The sequence below is a fragment of the Manacus candei genome, unplaced genomic scaffold (genome assembly GCF_025592945.1).
Source record: "Manacus candei isolate 608988 ecotype Guabito, Panama unplaced genomic scaffold, ASM2559294v1 h1tg000166l, whole genome shotgun sequence".
Lineage (NCBI taxonomy): Eukaryota > Metazoa > Chordata > Aves > Passeriformes > Pipridae > Manacus > Manacus candei.
Window position 1 is genome coordinate 293,650 of NW_026138214.1, and position 22,018 is coordinate 315,667.

The 22,018-nt window shown below is 55.3% G+C and overlaps 4 protein-coding genes across 6 annotated transcripts in view; 2 read left to right on the plus strand and 2 right to left on the minus strand.

Moving 5' to 3' along the window:
• The window catches only part of SMG5 (SMG5 nonsense mediated mRNA decay factor), a 31,328-nt gene extending 19,548 nt beyond the window's left edge, over positions 1-11,780 (plus strand). For both annotated transcript variants that reach the window (XM_051773154.1, XM_051773156.1), the window contains 10 exons: positions 1,759-1,928; positions 2,218-2,293; positions 3,080-3,255; positions 3,601-3,759; positions 3,979-4,038; positions 4,870-5,029; positions 5,367-5,457; positions 6,063-6,137; positions 6,844-6,982; positions 7,381-11,780. In XM_051773154.1, the coding sequence (XP_051629114.1) occupies positions 1,759-1,928; positions 2,218-2,293; positions 3,080-3,255; positions 3,601-3,759; positions 3,979-4,038; positions 4,870-5,029; positions 5,367-5,457; positions 6,063-6,137; positions 6,844-6,982; positions 7,381-7,464 (1,190 nt within the window). In that variant the 3' untranslated portion in view covers positions 7,465-11,780. The remainder of the gene's footprint in view (positions 1-1,758; positions 1,929-2,217; positions 2,294-3,079; positions 3,256-3,600; positions 3,760-3,978; positions 4,039-4,869; positions 5,030-5,366; positions 5,458-6,062; positions 6,138-6,843; positions 6,983-7,380) is intronic.
• Positions 11,781-13,959: 2,179 nt separating this feature from the next.
• PAQR6 (progestin and adipoQ receptor family member 6) lies at positions 13,960-14,970 on the plus strand. The gene is given in 5 exon segments (XM_051773128.1): positions 13,960-14,001; positions 14,233-14,329; positions 14,332-14,358; positions 14,574-14,898; positions 14,946-14,970. Coding segments are annotated over 5 exon segments (516 nt in total).
• A 1,119-nt stretch (positions 14,971-16,089) lies between these two features.
• Positions 16,090-17,731, minus strand: BGLAP (bone gamma-carboxyglutamate protein). 2 transcript variants are annotated; one of them, XM_051773076.1, is made up of 4 exons: positions 16,896-17,731; positions 16,592-16,636; positions 16,443-16,509; positions 16,090-16,302 (listed from the first exon to the last, which is right to left on the minus strand). In XM_051773076.1, the coding sequence occupies exons 1-4, from the start codon at positions 16,954-16,956 to the stop codon at positions 16,173-16,175; spliced, it is 303 nt and encodes a 100-aa protein (XP_051629036.1). In that variant the 5' UTR covers positions 16,957-17,731; the 3' UTR covers positions 16,090-16,172. The 2 variants fall into 2 exon arrangements, with proteins under 2 accessions (XP_051629036.1, XP_051629034.1); XM_051773074.1 differs by having other exon boundaries at positions 16,090-16,305.
• A 39-nt stretch (positions 17,732-17,770) lies between these two features.
• On the minus strand, positions 17,771-21,979 carry PMF1 (polyamine modulated factor 1). The gene is made up of 5 exons (XM_051773123.1): positions 21,222-21,979; positions 21,028-21,133; positions 20,195-20,295; positions 19,389-19,584; positions 17,771-19,060 (listed from the first exon to the last, which is right to left on the minus strand). The coding sequence occupies exons 1-5, from the start codon at positions 21,380-21,382 to the stop codon at positions 19,007-19,009; spliced, it is 618 nt and encodes a 205-aa protein (XP_051629083.1). The 5' UTR covers positions 21,383-21,979; the 3' UTR covers positions 17,771-19,006.
• Between the last annotated feature and the right edge of the window lie 39 nt (positions 21,980-22,018).

A 22,018-nucleotide genomic window follows, 5' to 3' on the forward strand; every position in this document is an offset into this window, starting at 1 on the left:
TTGGACATCAAGCCATTGGCAGCAGCTCTTTGAGTGCTACATCCAGCCAATTCCTTGTCCACCAAGTGGTCCATCCATCAAATCCATATCTCTCCAGTTTAGAGACAAAGATGTCATGAGGGACAGTGCCAAATGCTCTGCACAAATCCAGGTAGATGATATCAGTTGCTCTTCCCTCATCTCCCACTGCTGTAACCCCATTTATAGAAGGCCACTAAATTTGTCAGGCACTATTTGCCTTGGTGAAACCATGCTGGCTCCAGAGGATAATTCCAGCAGGTATTAAAGATTGGAATTATCTTCCTTTTTCCCATGTGAAATCTCTAATCAGACACTTACTAGGGCCTCTGGTGACAGACAGTGCAGATGCAGGGGAGGAAGTTCTCCCTAAGATGACAGCTTATCAACCTCGCAAAGCTCTCATAGGAGTTTATGTGTAAGATGTGACCTGGGTGCATGTGAGAGGTGTCAGGGTCCTCTCTGTGACCCCCTGAAAGTGCCTCACCAAGTGTCCCAGGCTGAACTCCCTGGAGATGCACAGCAGGTGGAGCTGCCATATCTCCATTACCACTGAACTTAAGACCGAGTGATGCTCTGGGCAAAAGCAGCTGGAAAGGGAGATCTGGTGCACTACAGGAATTGTTTGTATTTCAGATAAAACCACATGGGCCTGTTTGGTCTTGTTTGTCATTCCTTCTAGCTTTCCTGGAGCAAGGAAACATTCTGCAGCCTGTTGCCAAATCCATCTGGCCTGCAGCACTGGCAGGATTCAGGCTTTTCCTGGGCCAGAATTTGAAGGGGCAGTATTAGATCATGTCAGTATTGACTGGCTCCCAGCATTGCTTCATGGACACATGAAAGAGGTGGGGGGTAAAGGAAGAAACAAATGGGTTTTGATCTGTTTAACCCTTTTCCTCAGTGGGTTATCCAGATGTTGCAGCTCCAGGAACTGTGGCCACAATACCTTTACAGATGTAGCAAATGAGAAGTGGAATGAGTTCACTAACCCTTGGGGTTTTTTTAGGTTTGAACTCTTCTCGGCTGTGCTGTTTCTAAACTGGTGTTTCGTGGTGTAGTACTGTCAGGGATGGGTTCTGAATAAATCACCCCCTCCCTTGTGATTCCAAGGGTTTATGGAATGCCCGTTGCTGTGTTAATAGGCAGCAATGGCAGCCCTTGAAATAAGGGGCTGTAGCAAAACATGTTGTTGATTCCCACCTGGACCTCAGGTCACGTGTGTCACGTGTGATTCCACTGGCAATGGCTTTGAGATCCTCAGCTCTGGAGAGTTACAGGATTGCAAAGAATATATTCAATATTTAAAATTCCTCAGGCCTGGGTCATAGGACAGCCCTGCCATTTCCTTCTCTTGCGTGGCCCAAAGGTGGGAGTGTGCTGGACTTATGGCCATCGCTGGCTCTGTTCCCTGCAGGAACTGCCCTACTCCTTGTGCAGGCATGTGCTGCCCTGCTCTGTCAGCAAGTCTCTCAGAGGCTGCTGCAGGGGTTAAGGCATTTGTCAGACCTTCACAGGGAGATCTTAGTCCTCTTCTCCCAAGGAAGATGAAAATGCAGGAGTGATACATTCTGGTATCACAGGGGACCGTGGTGGAAAAGGGACTGGTTTTATGAGGGTGTGTGGAGGCACCAGGTAGTTCAACACAACTCTTTACCAGCTCAGCGTTGTTCTGACACCATCAGGGCTTGGCATCTCAGGGGTTTTAACGCCTGCCATCCTGCACTTCCTTTTGTTTTCCAGATGATGTGTCTGACTCTGAGGAAAGCATTTCAAGTAACAAATCCTGCAGGAATGAGCGATCCCTTCAGGAGAAGCTGGAGATCGTGACCAACGAGGGGCTGCTGCTCACTGTCAAGGTGTTCCTGGACTGGCTGAGGACGAACACAGACCTCATCATCATGTGTGCTCAGGTGGGGGTGGTGTCAGGGCTCCCTCCAAGGCTGTGTCTGGTCAGCTCCCCTGGACTGGGATGTGGAGGGCAGGTTGCAGCCACAGTCCCAGCACCCCAGTCCCAGACAGAGGGTGATGTTACATCCCCCACCAACTGAATTAAGCTCACCTGGACTTAAGAAGGGTAGTGAGATTTACTCTTCATAAAGCGTTCTGCAGGCTGTGAGGTGCTGGAAGGCTCAAGCGGCCTGGTTGTTGTGTACATCAGTCCTGACATTTTCTGTGGCCTTTTGTGTTCTTTTCCTGCAGAGCTCCCAGAGCCTGTGGAACAGGCTGTCTGTGCTCCTGAACCTTCTGCCTTCTGCTGCAGATCTGCAGGAATCAGGTACTGGAGAAGGAAATGGCAATGTCATGTTTCACCAACCTTAGTCCTCAGTGATTCCCAGGGTGTGTGGGAGATCCCGGGGGACATATTTCCAAGGAGCAGTTTTTATAAGAACAATGGGAAGCAACACATGCACGTGTTGTTTTTTTTGTTAAAACACCGTTTCAGTTAACTACTATCCCATAGACTTTAGAGTCATAAAATCATGGAATATCCTGACTTGGAAGGGACACCCCCCAGGGTTATCAAGTCCAACTCCTGGCCCCAACAAGACAACCCCAAAAATCACACACAAAAAACATATTATATATGGCTGACAATATGCGGAAACACTGACACCAGCGTGTGAAAATCCTTGTGTGGCCAGCAGGAGTGAAATTCACTGCCAGGAGCAGAAGTAAGGCTGTGATTTTGTCACGGCAACCCTGGAAAATAGTTTTGGAGCTCCAGCTGCTCATGATGTGCCCTATGCCTCTTTGGGGCTGAGCCTGAAGAACCCTGTGGTTCACAAGAAGCAGAGTTTAAACAGGGATGTTCATCTGTTGGAAGGAGGGAGAAAGCTATCCCTCCAAATGGGAGAATTCCTGGAGTCGCTCAGCAAGCTGTTTGGGGCAGTTGCTCCTTATGTTTTGGGTGGCCTTTTGGTTCCTCCTTGAGTAGGTGCTCACAGGACATGTGCCATTAACACCTCTGCCAGTGACCGTTACAGATCATGTGCCTTAAAGCAGTTTTCCTCTTTGTCCCCTTGCCTGTTGTTTTGCTCTCCTTCCCGTCCCTCCTCTTCAGGGCTGGCCCTGTGTGATGAAGTCAAGGACATCCTGAGTGAGGCTGAGCTCCCAGACCTGAAGGCCAGCCTCCTGCTCCCAGAAGATGTGGCCCTGCGCAATCTCCCCCCTCTGAAAAATGCACACAGGAGGTTTAACTTTGAGCAGGACCGGCCCATTTTCTCAGCAGTTGAGGAGGTGAGTTGGTATAAATCCTGGAAAAAAATCACACCTGGATTGTTGTTTTATGTAGTTCCTTTTCCCAGCACTGAGGGCCTGAGCAGAGGTTTAGGATGGGACTGCTGATGTTTCTCGAGGCTGTCTTGGGTTGGGGAAGCCCAGACTAATGGCACTCCTGAGCACTCTGGCCAGCTGTCAGCTTTCCTGCTGTCCCCTCCTGCAGTCTCTGACCTGAGATCAGAAACATCCAGCAGAATTAGCAGTATAATAGCAGTTCCTGCCTTTTCCAAAAGTGTGAGCTGTGGGTCAGAGCTGGCTCAGGCTGCAGCCCCGTGGCCACTGACTGCCTGTTCTTCCTTGCAGTCTGTCGTGCGGATCTGCTGCATTCGGAGCTTCGGTCACTTCATTACCCACCTCCAGGGCAGCATCCTGCAGTTCAACTCGGAGCTTGGGATCTTCATCAGCATAGCACAGTCGGACCAAGACAACTTGCTGCACCAGGCCCAGGCCCAGTTTCACATGGTGAGTTGGCAGAGGTGGATGAATTTTCTGTGCTTGGCACAGTTTCTTGTAGGTTACTATTAGGTTGTAACTGTAATCGCAGATCTTTGGGGGGAGATGACTGTTCTGCTCCTTAAACCTACTTTGGTGTCCCCTTTTCACCCTGGTTTTGGAAGTGTATGCTAATGTCAGCTGGTGTGTTTCCTGCTAACTGATATGGAAGTTTGGTTTTGCAACTAGGCTGCAGAGGAAGCTCGTCGGAACAGGCTCATGAGAGACATGGCTCAGCTTCGACTGCAGGTAGGAGATGCTGGTTCCAGCCTGAAAACCAGCAGGGTAGTGGCTGGAATGTCAGAAACTGGGAAGGGAAGGGGGAACTCTCTGCTCCCATCCTACACAGAGGCAGTAAATCCATTCTGCATAGACTGAATTATAGAATATCTCAAGTTGGAAGGGACCCATTAGGATCGTGGAGTCCAATTCTCTGCTCCTCACAGGGCTACCTAAAACTAAATGGAATGCCCAAGAGCATTGTCCAGGCACTCTTTGAGCTCTGGCAGACTTGGTGTCATGACCACTGCCTTGGGGAGCACGTTCCAGGGACCAGCCACCCTCTGGGGGAAGAAAGTTTCCCTAATGTCCAGCCTAAACTGTTCCCCTGATGGAGCAACGAAGCTGCAAATGGAATAAACCATTTCCTCGTGTCCCATTGCTGGTCATGGGAAAGAGGAAATCAGCACCTCCCTGTCGCTGACCCCCACGAAGACAGGGTAGGCTGTGGTGGGGGATCACCCTCAGCCTTCTCTGCTCCAAGCTGAGCAGGCTGAGTAACCTCAGTGGCTCGAGCTTTCACCATCCTGGTCATTCTCCTCTGGACACTCCCTAATAGTTCAATGTCCTTCTTATATTGAGGTGCCCAAAACTGTTCCCAGTACTCGAGATGGGGCCACGCTGGGGCAGTGCAGAGTGGGACTGTCATCTCTCACTGACCCTCTGCTGCATCCAGCCCTCTGCTCTGTGTGCTGGGAGGTTGGAAGGGCCCGATGGAGCTTTACAGGGTGAGTCTTGCCCTGTTTGATGGTTTGTTTCAGCATAAATATGAAGCCAGTGTCTCTACATCTGTGTTTTCAGCTGGAGGTGTCTCAGCTGGAGGGAAGTCTCCAGCAGCCCAAAGCACAGTCAGCCATGTCTCCTTACCTTGTCCCGGACACCCAGGCCCTTTGCCAGCACCTGGCCCTTGTCAAGCAGCTGGCCACCAGCGGGAGGTTCATAATCATCATCCCTCGCACAGGTATGGGGACTCCACGGCAGGTAACTGTGGCTGCCTGCCCCTGTCCCCTCTGTGCTGGGAGCAGACCTCAGGGGCCTGGGCGGTGGCTTTCCCTCCTCCTTGACTTCGGCTGGTGCAGCTGCAACACCATTTCCAAACAGGTGTTTGGAATCCAACAGAGTGTGTTGGAGAACAGCTAGGGGGAGAGAGGTCCTGTTCCCCATCTGCCTGCAGCCATGGCTGCTGTGCACCAGAGAGAGTTCCGTGGAATGGGGAATACTTGACACCTCTGGATTAGTTTGCAGAAGTAGAACTGTAAGCAAGATGGTTTTCTTTCTTTTTTTTTCTTTTTTGTTAGTTATCGATGGCTTAGACTTCCTGAAAAAGGAGAACGCCGGTGCTCGGGACAGCATCCGGTACCTGGAGGCAGAGTTTAAAAAGGGAAACAGGTGAGAGGGGGAGAGGGATGTGATTTGCCCTTTCTTTTGGAGTGAGTGGGATTTGAGGTGGAAGAAAACGTCAGTGATGGGAGCAGGCTGTGCATCCCTTGGAGCAGAGCGAGGAGTGGGTCAAGGGAAAGCCAAGCTTCAGGAACAGGAAGGTGGTGAAGTAGCAGGTTTGACACCTGGTTCTCCAGATGTGCTGGCAGTTGTTGCTCAACTGTGAAGTGCAGCTGCTTCTGAAGAACGGTGGAGTTGCATCTCTGTCGCTGTATGAACCAGAGCAGTGCCCTTTGCCACTGCACTGGGAGTGCTGGAAGAGCTGGACTGTGCCTCGGTGCTCTGCAGAAGCACAAAGAGCTGTGAGGACAAACTTTGAGGCCCATGTTGGGGCTGGTGGGCTTTGAGATGTGGTGCTGTGAGCAGGGATGATGGTGAGGCAGGGAGGTGACCAAAGGGATTCACAGGGGATTCCTTGGGCAGGCCTTTAGGTGTTATTTGGATTGGTAATAGCCAGTAAAAGGCCCTGAAGCACCTGGAGGAGCTGCTGTGGGGCACAGACTTTGGTCCGTGTGATGGTCTCCATGTGAGCTCAGAGACTCTGCTTCTCCTAGGTACATTCGTTGCCAGAAGGACGTTGGGAAGAGCTTTGAGAGGCATAAATTGAAGAGACAAGATTTAGATGCCTGGTAAGATTTCAGCATCTGGAGATGTCTGAGCCTGGTTCCCAGCAGACAGGTGGCTTTGGGGAGAGGTGTTAGCACTGGAACCCATTACAGAACTTGTTCTATGTGGGTGTAGTGGGTTTACCCACCTGGACACACTAAAGCCACTCTCTTGCTCCCCTCTGCAACTGGACAGAGGAGAGAAAATATAACAAAAGATTCATGAGTTGAGATAAAGACCGGGAGAGATCATTTATAATCACTGTCATGGGCAAAGCAGACTCAAAGTGGTGATATTCGTTAAATTTATTACTGACAGAATCAGAGCAGGAGAATGAGAAGTAAAACTTAAAAACATCTTCCCCCCACCCTGCCCTCCTTCCAAGTTCTACCTCCTCCCTGCCCAGCAGCACAGGGAGGGGGGGAGTGGGGGTCACGGTTACTTGTTTCTACCACTGCGGTGGGTCCGTCCTGGCTGGCATTGGCTCTGCTGGACATGGGGGAAGCTTCTGGCAGCTTCTCACAGAAGCCACCCCTGTAGCCCCCCCATAACCAAAACCTGGCCACACAAACCCAATACAGTGAGTAATGATGAAATTCCCTGAAGTTAGGGACATTCATCTGCATGTCTCACACCGAGTGCTTTTGCTCAGAAGAGTCTCAGAAAAGTCCTTCCCAAGCAGATGTGATCTTCCCACTAACCTTCCCCTCTGGTTTTCTTTTCTGGCAGGAATCTCTATAAAATACTGGACAGCTGCAAACAACTGACAGTGTCCCAAGGGAGCGGAGAGGACGACACCACGGGAATGGTCACCATCATCACAGGCTTCCAGCTGGAGGACCCAAGCACATTTTCTGTGCCCATGCAGGTCAGTAGCTCTTTCCTGGCTGAGCTGAGCTGTTCTGCTTCCTAGCAAGGGTAAAATATGATTGATTGACAAGATATTTTTTTTTTTAATGTTTTCTGCCTTTCTGCCTTGGCTAATAACTTCCCTGGGTTTCCCAAAGTTAGCTTGTAAGTTGAGATTCCTTTTTCCTTGAAAGTTCCTTGATTTGTCATGCTCTCATGGTACGGAGTATCCGGGAAGAGGTGAGAGAATTGAATTTCATGTCTGTGCAGGCCTCTTGTGCCAGAGCAATGAGAATTGGGAGGATTGGGCCTTCCAGCAATGCCAGACTGCTGGAGAGTCCCCAGTTTGGGAACGGCAGTTGTCTTGACAGGGCAAGGAAAAAAATAACTGCCTGTTTTGTCTGTGTTTGCTTGCAGTCTGCCATCCAGGCAGCCGCCAACGCCAGTGTAGAAATAAAAAATGTTCTGGAGTTCTACAAGCAGTGGAAAGAGATGGGCTGATGGTCAGAAAGGCATCAGGTTGGTGAACCTTTCTCTCCCCCTCTCGGAACGTGCAGCGTCTGAACGAAGGAAACAACAATCTGGGCGACACTTAGACACGAAGAAGCAGCAGCAGCAACAGTAACAAAAATACCTATCCAAACGAATTAAAAAACAAAAAAAATCCAATGTGGGCACGCACACAGACACCCTCCACCTGCATCCCGACCAGACGGCTGTACAGCTCTGATGGCGCCAACTGCTCTGAGAGAGGCCCCTCGGCACCGCCGGGGCAGAGCTCTGCCCTTCTCCCAGTCGGCAGAGATGGGCGAGAGACGGGCAGTCCTTCATCCCCCTCCTTCCTCCAAAAGCTTGCTTGGCCAGCAGAAACGGGCCGGTGGTTCAGAGCGTGGACTTGGCTTCAGCGAAACCAAACCAGCGTGGCGGAAATGGAGCCCTCCGGCTTGGGAAAGAAGATCCAAAGAGTGTTTTGCTCTTGTTTGGCAATCTGGGGACAGGAAAGCGGATAGTCTTTTTTTTTTTCTTTTTTTTCCCGTCCTTTGAATTAATTTTTTTTCAAGGGTTTTTTTTCCTTTTAATTCTTAGGTTTTATATATATAAATAATATTAAAAAAAAACAGGAAAAAGAGGATTTCCCTTGGGGTTCTGGATACTCTTCCAGTGTCAGAGAGAAAAGGAAACAATTATGCTATTTAAAAGGGGGGGAAAGCTCTTAATATAATTTTTTTTGTCTTAGAACAAGCATATTTATTTCCTTTCTCAGTCTCCAATGGAGCGGGCTCAGTGCAAAGGGATGTGGGCCTGCAAGGAGAGAGCAGCCCCATGGTGCACATCCCCGCTCTCCCTACGAGCCACACACTTCATGAGCAACATGAGCTTGGCTGTGCTGCTCCGGGGAGGCCACAGGACTCTCTGCCTCTATCCCCAGTCTCTCCCACTTTGCTTCCAGCATTAGACCTCGGAGGAAAGGAGGAATCCAGCAGAGTGGCTGGAAGAGAGAGAAGAGCCGGGTGGTATTTAAACACCGATAAGGCTCAACCGCTTGGCTTGAGCACTGCAGCCCTGAGATGGAGGGGACGTCTCCAAAGAACCCAACACCTCTTTTTTTGTCTTTTCTTTTTTCTCCCTTTTTTTCCCTAAATCTTGCAATGGGGTGTGGAGGAGGAAGGAGGATCTCAAAAGCCATTATCTTCTGCTGGTTGTTCGACGCACCACTGCTGCTATGTCATGCTAGAGAGGGCGGCAGAGCTGGAGCATTTGTGCCCCCCCTCTTTGTGTCCCTCAGGGCCGGCAGAGGCAGTGCCATGACCGCCACTGCCCAGGAGGACCAAGCTCACGGACCATTCCGTGCTTTTTGCGTCCCAGAGGGGAGAGATGATGCTACCTGGACAGATGCTAGAAGAGCTGGTTCCCCAGATGACCCATGAGGGACCTCACAGACCTCCATCCCAACAGCATCTAACACAACCTGTGTCTGACACGTCGTCACTCACCGGCGCTCGGATGTGAAGTCGCAGGTTCCTCACAGGGCAGTAGGAGAGGGGCTGGGTGACCTCTTTGTGCTCCCTCTGCCTCTGTGTGCCCATGGATCAGACGTCTCCACCTACATGAACCAGCAGCAGCTATGCAAGTACAAACCACTGGAGTCTTCTACCTGTGTGTGTTCTCACACGAGCCAGCCAGAAGCTGCTACAGCCGGGGCGTAACACGGGAAGGCAAGTCACATCCTCCAGTCTGTGTGGGCTCTGAGCACAGTGTGTTGTACTGCAAGGGCAGGATGTTCCTTTTTTTCAGGTAAAAACTAAGAATACCAGCACAAGTCCCAGAGGATTCATTTCTTTTCCAGTTCCAGCTCCTTTGCAATGCAGCAGAGGGAAATGCCAAGCTCCACAGTTCAGCTGGATCCGTCCCTGGAGGCTGGCAGGTGGGGGTGAGGGAGGAACAGGGGTTTCCCTACAGGATTTTCCATTTTGCAGCTCTTCCTGAAACAAAGTGCTTTGCTTGGCTATGCCAAGGAAAGGACATACACAGGACAGCAGGTCAAAGACTCTGGCTCACCTTGGAAGTTCTTAGATATCTGAGATGGGCTGGTGAAACTCACAGTCACTCTTCCCTCCAGTGGTAGTGTTTGTGTAACTCATTATTTCTGTTTGATGGGGTGGGAAAAGAGAAGAGAATCACCTTGTGGGATGTGGTGGAAAGCAGAGGCATCACCCTCTGCACCTCAGCTGATATGCAGAGTGCTCTTGTGGTGAAACACTCCTTGTCTGGTGGGGGCCTGGCTCGAGGGCATGGTGGGCTCTGCTTTTTCTTGCTGATGGGGAACTCCCCTGATCCTGAGCACAGCAGAACCATCTGGGAGTCAGCTGGGGCTGAGCCTGACTATATGTGTCTCCTGAGAGCCCTCGCCATCATCCCCCAGCCGCGCTTGGGGTTAGTGAAGAGCAGCTGTAATCAGAGCAGTGAGGAGCTGGGGGTACTGCTCAGCTTTGTTCCAGGCTGGTTGTTCCCTTGGTCCCAGCTGGATCTGGAGGGGAGGGAAGAGCAGTGCAGGCAGAACAGCAGCCCAGAGGGAATCCCTGTCTCACTGGTGGCGTCTCAGTTTGTGCATCTCCCAGAGCTGTGCAGGGTGGGAGCTGGGAGCCAAGTGCCATGGGGTCAGGGGCTGGGGCTGGAGGCTGGGGCTGGCAGAGTGTCCTGGGTTACCAAATGCCTCGTTTGGGCACAGGACACAGTTTAAGAACAAAAGTAAATAAACTCAATTTCTGTAACCAGAGTTTGTGGAGCGACCATGAGCCCATGCGGGGCCACATGGCGGAAGCAGAGGCTGTCCTTAGTAACTGCTCTTGTTCCCTGAGGGGTTGGTTTAATATTCCCTGAGGTTTTGTACACCTGGAGGGAAGGAGGAACCCTTTGCCCTGCAATGGGGAATCCTGACTGCCCTGTGGCACCTTCCACCCTGGGCTGCATTGGGATGGATCATGACCTTCTAAACCTTCTAAACCGAAGGGTCCCTGTGCCACCCTCCTCCTCTCTGGAGTGCGTGGCTGTGGTTGAGGACCTGCTGAATGGTTTTGGGATGCATGTTCCCACTCAGATACATGGAGCTTAAAAAGCAGTAGACTCCAAAGCTCTGGAGCAGTGTGGCTGCAAAGCGACCTCAGGGGGATGGCACGTGGGGTCCTCTGGCACACATGGTCTTCTGGGGGGGCTCAATGTGTCATCTTTAGGGTTGGGGTAAAGGAAGGCACTTCTCAGCCCCCATCCCAGTGCTTGGGATGAGCTGGAGTTTCCTCCCTGGGGATAAATCGCACAGATCTGCTCTGTCCGAGGGCCTGTGCCTGTTTGCTCATCCTGGGATTTGGTGCATCATCCACACCCCAGCAGTGGTGTCCCTGCCCTGGGGTGGTGGTCACTGATGCAGAGCAAACAGGACGGTCTGTGGGAGGCTCCATGTATCCTGTGGCTCCTGTGCGCTGTGGTGGGGTCTCCCTCAGACACCCCCCAGCCTGTGCATCCCAGCCAGAGCTGTGAGCTGCCTCACCACGAGAGCATCGGGCAGGATGGAGACTGTGCAGGCGCTGCCACAGCTCATCCCTGCAGTGCTGCTCCTGCACTGACTCCAGGCTTGCCCAGACCAGATCCAATCCAGTTCCATAGCAGCCGCTGTGCTGGGAGGGAGGGCAAATGGAAAAACCATCTTGTGGGCCAAAACCAAGGGTTTTCATGTGTTTTTGTGTGTTTCTTGGGTTTGGTTTTCTCTTTGTTACCACCCAGTTGAGCTGTTGGGGGTTTTTGGGGTGACCCCATGCTGGGAGGATGTAGATCTGTGGTGGCTGAGACTGGCTGGGCTGTCCTCACACCAGGGTGGACACGGCCGCTGGTGCTCGTTGGGCTTCTGCTCCGTGGTTTCATGGGCTGTTTGGAGCAACTCATTCCTCTGCTCCCATCCTTGCTGGGCTTGAGGCCACCTGCAGTGCCTCGGGTTTCCTCTTGCATCTTCAATTTAGGGTTCTTTTCCTTGTTGGCACGTGGCAGCGCTGGCCCAGCCAGCCGGGGTGGGGACAGGGCGGGCTGGCACAGGGGCTGTGTCGCTGGCCCTGCCACTGGCAGCGAGGGGACTGTTGGTTCGAGGCAAGGGACAATCACCTCTCCTCAGCCCTCCTGTGGCACACGGGCCTGCAGAGTCAGGGGGTTTCGCTCTCGCTGGGGGACAAGGGGGCACAGGGCCCAGCTGGGCGAGGAGGGGCTGGGGCTCGCAGCATGTGACAGTGGTCCGAACACATTGACTGGCTTAATAAAATGAGATGTTTGTACCTCGTATCCTGTGGTCCTTCCCACACCATCCTGCCTTTCCTGTGCAGCCCCAGAGTTGGCTGCGTTCTCTGTCTCAGAATCTGCCCTCAGATGTGTGCTTTGCTGACCAAACTTTCTGCTTTTCGGGAAAAAAAATGCAGGTGGATCCTTCCTTGTCCTTCTGATGGAAATAGCATTTCCATTGCTGCCTCTGCAGTTTGGGATGAGTTCACCCTCTTTCCAGGATTCCACGTGCTGCTGCCACAGGAATACCTCCAATCCCAGCAGAACCTGCTGTGGCTCACTGGGTGCCTTTGCAGCCTGGTTTTAACAGGGGAGGGGGAAAGTGTAAATTTTTAAAATACGTAACTTTTTGGTGTCCATTCCAGGCACTGGGCACAGTGGGTGGGGCTGGGTCCCACCACATGCTAGTGACAAGGGAAGCTGAAGAATGTTTTGTAGGAGGAAAAGAAAATGAATCGGTGTTCCTTTCCCTGTATTCATTCTGACTCGCCAGCAGAGCTCCCTGATTTGCTCTACTAGTGGAAAGCACCGAGCCAGGCACTGGCATAATTCCCTCTCCCTCTCCCATTCTTTGGAGACTGCCAGCGGTGGGAAGCTCGGAGAGGGGGGTTGTGAAAAGGCAAATCCGGCTTCAGTCCCCAGTGAGGGAATGGGCTGTGGCTGAGACGTGCCCTGTGTCCCAACACCGCCCTGGCACAAAGGGGCTGTCACTGCTGGCTCCATCTCCTCCAGTGGGGCTGGGAACATCTCTTCCAGCTCAGGAGGACTGTGCCAAGAGGCCACTGGCATTCCTGGCCCTGTATAGGCTGTGGATGTGCTGCTGGCCCCATAACAAACCCTGAGCCTTCATCATCAGTCCCTACAGGCAGCGTGTTGCTGCAGGGGTACCATGGGTGGGAGTTTGTCCCATGCCCTTTGCATGGGAATGGACTGAGGATGAAACTGAAACAGGAAAAGGTCACAACACTGGTCAGGGGCTGGGACTCCTGGTCCTGCTCGTTGGGGAGCCGAGTCCTCAGGGACCCCAGGAGCTGCCATCTCTCCAGCCTCACAGCCCATTCCCCTCTCTCTCTGTGCCTCCACTTCCCCCTTCCCCTGGCAAGATGTGTCATTCCCCTGCCCTGAACCCTACCTGGTTTTGCTGTGCTTATGCAGGTTATTTTGGAGGGACTGTTCAGCACCAGGGTCTGCATGCTGGCGTGGAGACCCCAAACCCTCCCAACAGGCCTCCTGCCAACACTACTGGGGACCCACGGCTTCCCCTTGGCCGGGGCTGCTGGAGCAGCAGAGACCTGCTGGTGTGGACTGGCTGCTGAGTCCCGGGCAGGCACAGGGTGGATTTGAGCTGCTCATGCAGTGCCCAGCACCCAACACAAGCCCTCCGGGGGTCACTAAATCCCCAAGGATGGGGACTTGGAAGGCACTGATCCTGCTTTCAGCTCAGCCCTTCGCCTGCGAGCAGTTGCTCCGTCCAGCTGCGGTGCGGAGCCTCTGATGGCATCGCCCCCATGGACTGAGCCAGAGCCGCCACCAGCCCTCCTGCTGCTGCCAGGCCAGTTTTGTTTCCCCAGACTTTTGAGTTTTCCACCTCTCCCCTCCCAGGTCTCCTCTGGTGGGATCCACCTGGGTGTTTATGAGAGTCCCTGCGTGGACCTGCACTCGGCTCTGTCGCCTGCCCCAGTTCTCCCAGTTCGGTGGCAATTTAAGATCCGGTGCCTGGAGCCACTTTGCAATGGCCCCTCCAGCGGTGGAGGTTCCTGTGCCCTCATCCAAGCCCCGCAGCACACCGGCGGTAACTCCCCCTGCACGGTGAGGGGTCCTATCTCCAGGGTATTTGAGTGGGCTCATCTCTGCCATGCTGGCCTTGCCCTAAGGCTGCGTCTGCCCGGGACATCCCCAGGGCTGGGAGCCTCTGCGGGGATGAGGCAGGATCTGGCTCTTTCCTGCAGCCCACCTGACAGCTGCCAGCACTCACCCATGGCCCCACCATGCTCCCCCCATCCTGGGCCTGGGATCTTGATCTTGCCTAGCCCGTGACTCTCTGAAAGAGTCAGAGAGTGGACTTTGCTGGGCACAACCCTGGAAAAAAACCGGGAGCCTTCTAGGGCGTGTCCATCCTGGCTCCTGCAGCCCTGAGCCCCGAGCCCTTCTCGCCCTGAGCACTGCGGCCCCGGGATGCTGCTGGTAAAGCTGCCTCAGATCTTCAGGGTCCACAAGGTGTGGCTGGGGGAAGGGGGCTCTGCCGCCAGGATTCTTTCCCCAGTTCCCTCATTCGAGGTGGAAAATCATCTGGACTCCCCACCCAGCCTTGCTCCAGCTGGGAGATACTCCCAGCCCACCCTGCCTCAGTTTCCCCACCCACCATAACCCTACTCATAACCCCACAGCAGATCTTGGGCTGCCCCACCCCCCCAGGATGTTCCCTGACCAGCCCTAATGTCCCCACAGATCTTCTGGGAGAGTGGGATCATGTCAGGATAGCGGCACCCCAAGAGCTCAGCCCATGGCTGTGCCCTCAGCTCCTTCTAGATGAAGAACGAGACAGTTGCATCTGGGCACACTTCCTGCTGACCTGTTGGGGATGGGACAGGGATGGAGACGAGGATGGGAATAGGAGTGTTGATGGGCGTGGGAATACATGATAGTGACAGGGATGAGGATGGAGATGGGATGGGGACAGGGACAAGGATGGGAGTGATGAAAGGATGGAGATGGGAATGGGGGCAAGAGACAGCCATGGAGATGGGGACAGGGCTGGGAACAGGGCTGGGGGTGAAGAGGGGATATAGATGGAGATAGGGACAAGGAGGAAGACAGGGACAGAGATCGGGAGAGGGAACTGGGATGGAGCTCACCCCCAAACATGCTCTGCCCTCGTAGGTATTTCCTGTGGCACTTCCTGGTGCTCTCCTCCTCCCTAGAGCTCTGCCAGGAGCCCCACCCTCAGCCCCTGCTCGTCTACCTGCTGCTCTGCCTCTACCCCTTCCTCTCCAGCTGCACCCACGCCTTCAGCTCCATGTCAGCACCCGCCCGCCACACCTGCTGCTTCTGCAATTGCAGAGCCCTCGGTCCCTCTAGCCTGGGGGAGCTCTGTGAAGAGGGGCTGGCACAGGGGTGCGGATGGGACAGGGAGCCTCAGGCCCCTCGATGTTTGCCTACAGTGCCTCCACGATGGTGAACTACTGAGTCAGCAGCTTTTGGCACTGATACTTTGTCCTTTGCTTTGAACTCCTTTGTCTGCACTGGCCTCTCCTGCTGCTCCTGGTATGTTTGGGGTAAGGAAATTGGGGCTGGAGGTTTCCTCCTTCTCAGCTGTGGGGTCCTCTTGGTGGTTCCCATTGCTTAGGCCCAAAGCCAAGGTGCCAAGCCTCTGGAACACGTCTGTGTGTCTCTGTGTCTGTGCCTGTGTGTCCATGTCTTGCTGCGGCATGGCCACTGCTCGGTATCAGCCCCAGGGGCTGCATGCACAGGGCTGGAGGCAGAACTGAGGGGTTTGGGCTCAGGGAAAGGTGTGGAGGACTGGCAGAGGCTGCAAGTGGTGGGAGCAGAGGTTGATGGGGTTCTCCCCAGTGCCCTGGCTGAGCATGGGCCAGTGGTCTTGTCCCACAGGACTCCAGGGGCTGTGGCAGGAGGTGAACTGGGAGATGGGTGCAGGAGGTGGGTGGTGAGGCCCTGGCACAGGTTGCCCAGAGAAGCTGTGGCTGCTCCATCCCTGGAAGTGTCCAAGGCCAGGTTGGATGGGGCTTGGAGCAACCTGGGCTAGTGGAAGGTGTCCCTGCCGATGGCAGGGAGAGGTGGAACAAGATGAGCTTTCAGGTCTCTTCCAATACAAACCAACTGTGATTCCATGAATTTGGGGCAGGGATGATACATCACCCTACATGGGGACTCAGCAGTGTGTGCATGTGTGTGTGTGTGTGTGTGTGTGTGTGTGTGTGTGTCAGGGTTAATGAGTAATTAGGGTGGTTTGTGACAGAAGCCCCGTAGCTGGGCAGGGTGCAGGACCCTGGGGTGCACAGAGAAGCCCTGCTGTCCTCCATAACCCCACGCTTGGGAGAAGCAGCTTTAAAATAAACTGGAATAATGGTAGTGTAGCACTGGGTTCCTCATTGCCAGGGACAGGATCCAGGTGTGGTGACATCACTCCACCGTGGAGCCTGGGAGGGGACAAGGAGGGGGGCCAGAGGTCCTCAGCTGTGTGGGGTGGGGGGACGTGGGGCACATCCACTGAAGCCTCCCACCCCTCCACCCCCCCAGCCCGGGAAGGAACTGGCTCCACAATATGCATTTATTTCTTTCCAGGGCTAACAGAGAGGGTGTAAAGAGGGGGATGAGGGGTGCTCAGAGCTCAGCCCCTGCCCCGCAGCTCGGCCAGAGGGCGGCGGGGGCTACACGAAGCCGTAGTAGTGCCGATACGCCTCCTGCAAACCGACCTGGTCGGCCAGCTCGTCACAGTCGGGGTTGAGCTCGCACACCTCACGCTTCGCCTCCAGCGGGTCCGGCGGGGCTGCATAGACGCTGCTGAGACAGACGGGGGACTCAGGGGAGTGTTGGGGGGTCCCATGGGGGCTGGAGGCTCCTGGAGAAGGGCGGAGCCAGCGGGGACCCCCTCAGTGTCACCTGGGGGCTGTGAGCCCTGGCCCAGGACCGAGCACTACCTGCCATAGCCGTAATTCCGCTTCTGCCTCTGGACCACCTGGGCACTGGCACGCCTGGAGATGAAAGCTGAGGGACAGCGCAGTGAGTCAGGGGGGTTGTGCCCCCCCGTCCCTGGGACAGCGGGGGCAACATGGCCGTGGTCACTCACCTTCAGAGCTGGGAGAGTCGTCGGCGCTGGTGGAGCGATGGGCAGCTAGAGGTGACAAGGAGCAGTGGATGGGCTCGGGAAGGTCCCGTGCAGGCTCCTGCCCTCACTTCACTCCTTTGGAGGCTCAGACCCATCACTGAGACTCCCCAGCCTGTCAAAGGGCACCCCATCTCTCTGCTCCAGCCCCGTACCCCCGCTGCCCCAGGGCTCAGCAAATCTCTCCCCAGTCCCTTTGCTCCCTCCAGAGCCTTTCCCGAGGCACGGCCCACCCCCAGTCCCATCACATCCCCGGACACACGGGTACCTCTGCGGCAGACACCCAGGGTGAGCAGGGCCAGCAGGGTCAGCAGCACGAGGGGCTTCATGGTGCGTCCCTGCACTGGGCTTGCTGCACCCCCGGCTCCCCGAGTGGATTTATAGGGTGCTGCAGCCCCAGCGAGGGGAGGCCACAGCCCCACCAGGGTTATTTCCAGCACATCCGCTGCGGCCAGAGCTGCCGGAACAGATGGCAATTGTGGTTTGGGATGAACTTGGTCCCCTCGTGCCTGGCCAGAGCCCACAAAGGGAGGGAAACACGGCCCCAGGCCAAGGGGGATTTCCTGGTGGGCCCAGCCCTGCCGGCCTGGCAGCACCCTGTGACCCCTGGGACAGGCAATGGGGCACTGGGAAACTCACAATCTCCCACTACCCTGTCCCCCTTCCCACTGCTGGATCCCAGCAGGCTGCTGCCACACCAGTACACTTTCCTGACAAAACCTGTGGGGTTTTCCTCCCTGTGCAGGGCCAGTGGGGACTTGTTGGCCCATTTTTTGGGGACCAGCACATGCTCCTCTTCTGGTAGTGTTGTGCTGTGTCCCAGGAGGAGGGCGAGCAGGCAGGTGCCTGTACCCTTGGTCTCATGCAACTCCCCCATGACACATCCTACAGGCTGCATGGTCAGAGCAGCAGCTGGTCTCAAAAGCAGGACCTGAGAGAGGTCCAGCATCTCTAAAAACCCCCAAATGGGGCTTTTCCAGAACAAAATTAGTGGTTCTGGCCCTGTGCACGGGACAGCTGGACCAGCAGAACTTCTCACATCTATCCATCCTTTCACATGCTCCTCTCCCCCAGACCCCAGCAGTGTCTGGGTGCTCACCCACCCCCAGTTTGCTCCTGTTTAACTCCAGGAGGGCTCTGAGCTGTGGGATTCCTTGGGGCTGCTGGGTGGGATTCCTATTTGGGATCCTGACTGCTTTCAGATCCTATAAATCCCAGCCCTGTCTTGAAAAGCGGAACTGGAGGCTTTGGGGTGGAGAAGGAGAGAAATGCTGACCCTAGAGCCTGTCAGACAAACCCATAAAGTACAGAGTAAGTGGGCCAAGTGAGCCAAGCCACGAACAAAAGCCCCAATTTATTCAGATTCCAGCGCGGCGAGGGGAAACTGCAGCAGCCGCTCCGTCCAGGGCTCTAATTGCAGAGGCCAGGGCGTGGTGCGAGCGGCCACTGCTGCTCTGGGTTTGTCCCAGGGCACGGCCTCTCCCTGGGGCTGTCCCAGACAGGTGACCTGGAACCTGCTGCCCTCGGTGGCTGCCCCTTCAGTCCTCGGGGGACTTTCCTCATTCCCTGCCCAGCCTCAAGGGATGACCTTTCCTACACGCTGAAGACACTGTCATTCGTGGGGCTTCACCAGGCAGATCCCAGGAGCCCTCACTTTCCCAGCCAGGCAAACTTCCAACGAGGCCATAACAGACAACTCCGGATGGGTAAAATCAGTCTGGTTCCAGGAGGTTCCAGAGGGAAACATTAAACTCCCTGTGCCATGAGCCCACAGAGCTGAGGCAAGGCCGTTCCAAACCCTGCATGCCAACAGCACATGCCCAGATCCCTCGTGCTGCTGGAAGGGGAGCAGGGCTGGAGAATAACTTGGGAAAACAAAATAAACGGCAAGGAGGGACTTGGAGGAGCAGCTGCTGCCACGTCCGTGAGCACACGGAGACTGAACGAACCGGCAAACACGGGCAAGAATGTCGGCTGCCTCACGGGCTGTGGCAGCTGGAACCTGCCCTGGGCTGCATGTGCTCCTGCTCCCAGGCTCCTCAGGTCTGGCCATAGCCCAGCTTGGGGCACAAGGCACTGGTTTTTGTCTAACATGCAGCTAAAATACCTACAAGGCCCGAAATGTGGCTTTAGTAGCTGGAATCAGGGCTGTCACAACAGGGAGGGACCAGGTAAACGTACAGACACACTCTTGGGACTCTCCTCCTTGAGCAGAGCGGGGAATAGGGAATCTGTTTCCAAAGATCCCAATGTATTTTTGTTTCTTCACCAAATCAGATCAGATTGTGCCAGCTTTTCCAGTCCCAGGGCAGTGGCCTGATGGGGCAGTTCTGAGTCTGGGGGGCTGAGCACATCCCACCTGAGAGACTCCCCACGGCCTCACTGGGGCTCCTGGAATGTCGTGATGAGCTCTCGCTGCTCTTTACCAATTGCCTGGAAGGGAAACAACACGCAGAGCTCAGCAGGATGCAGCTCCCCACCCTGCCATGCTCAAGGCTGAGTGTATCACACACACTGCTGTCCCCTGCACACACAGAACACAACCCCCTCCTCTCTGGTGGGAACAGCTCATATCCCACTCAGTGCAAAGGGAAAGCACCTGAGACGTCCAGAGAAAATGCCCAGGTCTCCAGTTTCAGCAGGACTTGGCTGCTGGGGAGGCCTTGGAGAAGTGGAGGGTTTAAGTGTCGTTCACCAGCTGGGCACCATTGACCCTCCCTTGGGCTGGTGCTGTGAGGAGAAGGGTTTTATCTGTTTTTACCTGCCAGGCTTGTTTGCGACCCTGGATGAGCTGCTGCAGCTCTGCAATCCTGTCCCGCCCTGCCAGCACGGACTTGGCCACCTTCCTGTTCTCCTCCTCCTTCTCCCCGAGCACCTTGCGCAGGTAGGAGCGGTGCTTCAGCAGGTAGGGCACCAGGGCACTTCGGACATCCTCCTCCGGGATCCCACTGGGGCGCCTGGAGACACAGCGGCACCTGGAGCAGCCAGAGAGCAGCATCCCACCCAGCGGGGCATCCCCCCCCAGTCTGACCCCGAGCTGCTGCCACACTGGAGTAGCTCCGCAGCTCCTCTGGCACTGGGAGCCAAGGACAGTCAGAGTGGGAACCCCCTGGGAGGGAATGAGGAGTTTCCCAAACCCAACCAGGAGCAGAGGCCTGGAGCAGGCAGGATGTGATTCACCTCCCCAACAGAAACACAACCCCCTGATGCTGCTGGTTCACAGCCCCGGCCCATTTCCAGCAGCACCTGCTGAGGCATCGGGCCAGAGGCCCAGAGAAGCTCTGCTGTTGGACAGGAGCTGAGCCCAAAACATCCTATCAGCCCTTCGGACCAGCCAGAATTGGGTTTTCCGCAGAGGCACTGACCTCCCTGTGCTGAGGAAGCTCACAGAGATGGATCTCTGACCCAGAGAGGCACAGATTTAACTAATTTTTGGGTGTTTTAGGCCCAGTGATGTTGCTGTAGAGATACAGCAGGTTTCAGACCCTCCCAGCAGCATCCAAATGTCACCCAGGACCCCCACATTGCCCCTGAAGGAGCATGGATCCCTCTGCTCCCCATCTGTACCACGCCGGTTCCTCCCGGTCCTTCGCTTCCTCCACGATCTTATCCAGGGAGTTAAAAAGCCCCTCCAGATTCCCTTCGTTTTTTATCTCATGGATCTCCTCCTGCAAAGGAAGGACATGAGAGGCATTCAGCAGGACCCAAACACAGGCACCACTTGTGAGCCCTCGTTGGGTGTGGAACCAGGGAATGGTCTGGGTCAGAAGGAATCTTAGAGCTCATCCAGTTTCACCCCCTGCCATGGGCAGGGACACCTTCCACTAGCCCAGGTTGCTCCAAGCCTCATCAAACCTGGCCTTGAACACTTCCAGGGATGGGGCAGCCACAGCTTATCTGAGCAACCTGTGCCAGGGCCTCCCCACACTCACAGGGAATGATTTCTTCCCAATAACCCATCTAACCCTGCCCTCTGGCAGTGGGAACCATTCCCCCTTGTCCTGGCACTCCCAGCCTTTGTCCAAAGTCTCTCCAGCTTTGCCCTGGATGCAGGCTCCATCCTGGGAATCATCAGGGATTGAGTCTCCATCCCTGGAGGGATTTAACAGACGTATGGATGTGGCACCTGGGGATATGGGTGATGGCCCTGGTAGTGCTGGGGGAGCAGTTGGACCTAATGGTCTTCAGGCTCTTTTCCAACCTTAATGATTCTACAGCTCTTTCAGGGGAAGACAGAGAAGTTTGGGGAGCTGCCTCAGCTTTCTGCTTTTGCCATTCAAGAAACGCATTTGCTTCCTTTAAAACCGACGCGTTCAGTGCTTTTTTCACAGGGAGGTTGAAGTCCGTTTGGAGGTTCCAATCCCCTCCGCAGCCCCCCCTGGGCCCGCTCCCCCCTTCACCTTGATGGACGACTGCAGTTGAGAGATGAACTGATCGTAGATGCTCCTAGTCAGCTGGGGCTGCACCTTGTAGAAGCAGTGGTAGCAGCTGGCGAATCTCTGGTAGCTGCAAGAGCGAGGGGTCAGGGGCAGGGGCAGTGTCGGGGCCGGAGTCCCGGCAGGCGCCTCCCGGCCGTCCGCCGCTCCCGCCTCACCTCCCGGCGGTCACTAGCTTCTCCAGGAACGTGTCCACCACGGTGGAGAACACGTGGGCGCGGCCTGGGGCCGCGGGCACGGCCAGGTCGGTGCCGCCATCGCCATCGCCCTCAGCTGCCGCCAGCGCCGCCGCGCCTCCATCGCCGCCCGCTGCCGCCATGGCCGCCCTCTCGCACCGTCGCCGCCGCCTATTGGCTGCCGCCCCGCCCTCGCCGCTCCCATTGGTCGGGGCGCGGGGCCCCGCCCCCGCCGGCTGCCAGCGCGGGAAGGGGAGCGCGCCCGGGGCAGAGGGGCAGTGGGCGGGCCCTCTGGCCTGTGGGCGGGGCCCGGCGGTGGGCGGGGCCTCCCCATGCCCGGCCCGAGCGGCTCAAACCCAAAACGTGTCAAAACCACCCCAATAAAATCACAGAATCACAGAATCAGCTAGGTTAGAAATGGCCTCATCAAGTCCAACCTTTGACCTAACACCACCTTGTCAACGAGACTGTGGAACCAAGTGCCACATCCAGTCTGTTCTTAAACACCTCCAAGGACAGTGACTACCACCTCCCTAGGCAGCCCATTGCAGTGTCTGTAAAGAATTTCCTCCTAATATCCGACCTAAACCTCTCCTGGCACAGCTTAAGGCTGTGCCCTCCTGTCCTACTGCTGGTTGCCTGGGAGAAGAGATGGACCCTCACCTGGCTACAATGTCCTTTCAGCTCTGGGCCTTGAACCAGAGCAGTAAATCCTTCCTCTCTCTCCCAACCACCCTGGAAACACCCTCTTTCCCTGCTCCTGGGTACTCAATCTTTTA